At 41.7% G+C, this 2276-nt stretch overlaps 2 protein-coding genes across 3 annotated transcripts in view; both read left to right on the forward strand.

The window, feature by feature from the left end:
* Positions 1–801, forward strand: part of LOC104783723 (pre-mRNA-splicing factor ISY1 homolog) — a 2453-nt gene extending 1652 nt beyond the window's left edge. The window contains exon 2 of one of the 2 annotated variants that reach the window (XM_010508843.2): positions 46–801. In XM_010508843.2, the coding sequence (XP_010507145.1) occupies positions 46–630 (585 nt within the window). In that variant the 3' untranslated portion in view covers positions 631–801. Of the gene's footprint in view, positions 1–16 lie in introns of both variants that reach the window. The other variant, XM_010508846.2, reaches the window with a different exon arrangement.
* Positions 1437–2276, forward strand: part of LOC104783734 — a 7622-nt gene continuing 6782 nt past the window's right edge. The window contains exon 1 of the mRNA XM_010508851.2: positions 1437–2260. Within this exon, the coding sequence (XP_010507153.1) occupies positions 1560–2260 (701 nt within the window). The 5' untranslated portion in view covers positions 1437–1559. The remainder of the gene's footprint in view (positions 2261–2276) is intronic.

Below are 2276 nucleotides of genomic sequence, written 5' to 3' on the forward strand. Positions count from 1 at the left end.
ATCGTTGAGCTGGGAGGTCCGAATCACTCGAGACACGGGGCGAAGATGACGGATCTAGAAGGGAACATCATCGATGTACCGAACCCTAGTGGGCGTGGTCCTGGGTATCGTTATTTCGGTGCTGCCAAGAAGCTTCCTGGAGTTAGAGAGCTTTTCGAGAAGCCTCCGGAGCTGAGGAAGCGTAAAACTAGGTATGATATATACAAGAGGATAGATGCTAGCTATTACGGGTATAGAGATGATGAAGATGGTATTTTGGAGAGTTTGGAGAGGAATGCTGAAGGAGTGATGAGGAAAAGATCTGTTGAGGAGTGGAGGAGGTTGGATGAGGTTAGGAAGGAAGCTAGGAAAGGTGCTACTGAGGTTGTGAGTGTTGGAGCTGCTGCTGCTGCAGCTAAGGAGGTGTTGTTTGAGGAGGAAGAGGATGTGGTTGAGGAGGAGAGAAGGGAGAGGGAGAAAGAAGAGGAGAAAGAGAGGGAGTTTGTGGTTCACGTTCCGTTGCCTGATGAGAAGGAGATTGAGAAGATGGTGTTGGAGAAGAAGAAGATGGATCTGCTTAGTAAGTATGCTAGTGAAGATTTGGTTGAGCAGCAGACTGAAGCTAAATCCATGCTTAATATTCATAGATAGAAAGAAAGGTGATCATCTTTTTCTTGCAAGGTTTAAATCATACCATGATATGTGACTCTATCTGTATCTTTAGTTTTTTTTTTTGCAATTCGTGATCAAGAAATTGACTGACTTGTTGTGTGTTTTAAGAAATTTCGATCAGTTATTCTGAAAACTTATTGATGTTTCATATCTTCTTACACCATAGATTATGTTCATAGAGAATTTGCTCTAGTTCTTGATTTAGATTTCTTTAGTCATGGTTATCTATCTTTTTCAAGAACATCATTAGCTTAGAGACGGTGAGTTGACGTCAGCCAAGTGTTTTGTGAGGTCTTTCCAGAGAGTATGATAAGGCTTTTGTCGAGTAATGTCATATAGCATGATCAGTCTATAGGTAGGAATTTACATTGAGGTGCATGATCCTTTCTCATCAATCAATCAGGAGTTTTACTGACTTGAGTATTTTGACCTCGTATTGAGATTTGAGATTGTTATTAGTAGTACCCCCTTACATGTGGATTTGCCGCAACTGATCTTTTCAGTGGGCAAATACTGTATAGAACTATGTGTGGCTAGTGGCATGCATTAGTATTGAGATTATTATTTAGTACCCTTACATCACTTCATCTACGTTCCTATAATCCAATAATGAACGTACGTAAACATATATTTTGTTTCTTGCGATAATAAAGATACTCACTCTTCTTTTTTTTTTCTTTCACTGAATGGATTATATTAAAAAGGAAGAGTTCGGAATCGTAGCAATTGGATATTTTGGAATAGATAGCTAATTTGTGAGTTCCATTTGAAAAAAAAAACAGGTGACGATTTCAAATATAGACGAGGAGCTTCCTTACAAAGATAGACATTCCATATTAAAATTTACTGTGTCAATAAAAATACTTATTGAATACGGACAAAACATCCAAAATCTGAATGCCGTTGAGATGGATAATACTTATGTCTGGAGATACGAACCACAGCCACATGTTCTCCTTGACACAATCACCAAACCATTCAACTCTCTAACCAAAAGAAAAAAAAAGAAAAAGAAACACTTTTTGTCTCTTCTCAGTCCCATTTCAATGGCGGACTACGAAGACGAAATCGACCACCATAACCAACCATTCATCCCAAAAGAAACAGCACTACAAGCCCTAAACTCCATAATCCAGCTTCACTTCGAGAAAACCCTCGAGAAGAAACGAGCCATTGACCACCAGAAGAAGAAGCTCCACAAGCTCTTTCAGCTCTTCTTCATCTTCCTCGCACTAGTCTTCTTCTCTCTCTCCCAACCCTCAGGTCGTCTCCGCTGCCGCCATTGTTGGGCACCCATCTGCCTCCTTTCCTTCTCTCACCTCTTCTTCTACGTCTCCGTCGCTCAAACCCTCCGTTGCATCAACGGCTTCAAGTACCAGCGTCGCTGCCACAAGCTCACTCTCGGCCTCGCCACACATAAGCTCCGGTTCATCAAGTCAAGAATCGCCGCCGGTGATTTCCTCAGCGGCGGCGACGGTGACGAGGCCTCGGCTGCTGCTTGGGATCTGGAAGTTCCTTATCAAGAACCACCAGATAGCTACTTTGGCAAGTTTAAGAGAAATTGGGCTCTCTATTTTGGTTTCTTGATCCTTCTTTACACTTTCATGATCTCCTTCTCTGTTGTT

The sequence above is a fragment of the Camelina sativa genome, chromosome 1, assembly GCF_000633955.1.
Source record: "Camelina sativa cultivar DH55 chromosome 1, Cs, whole genome shotgun sequence".
NCBI lineage: Eukaryota > Viridiplantae > Streptophyta > Magnoliopsida > Brassicales > Brassicaceae > Camelina > Camelina sativa.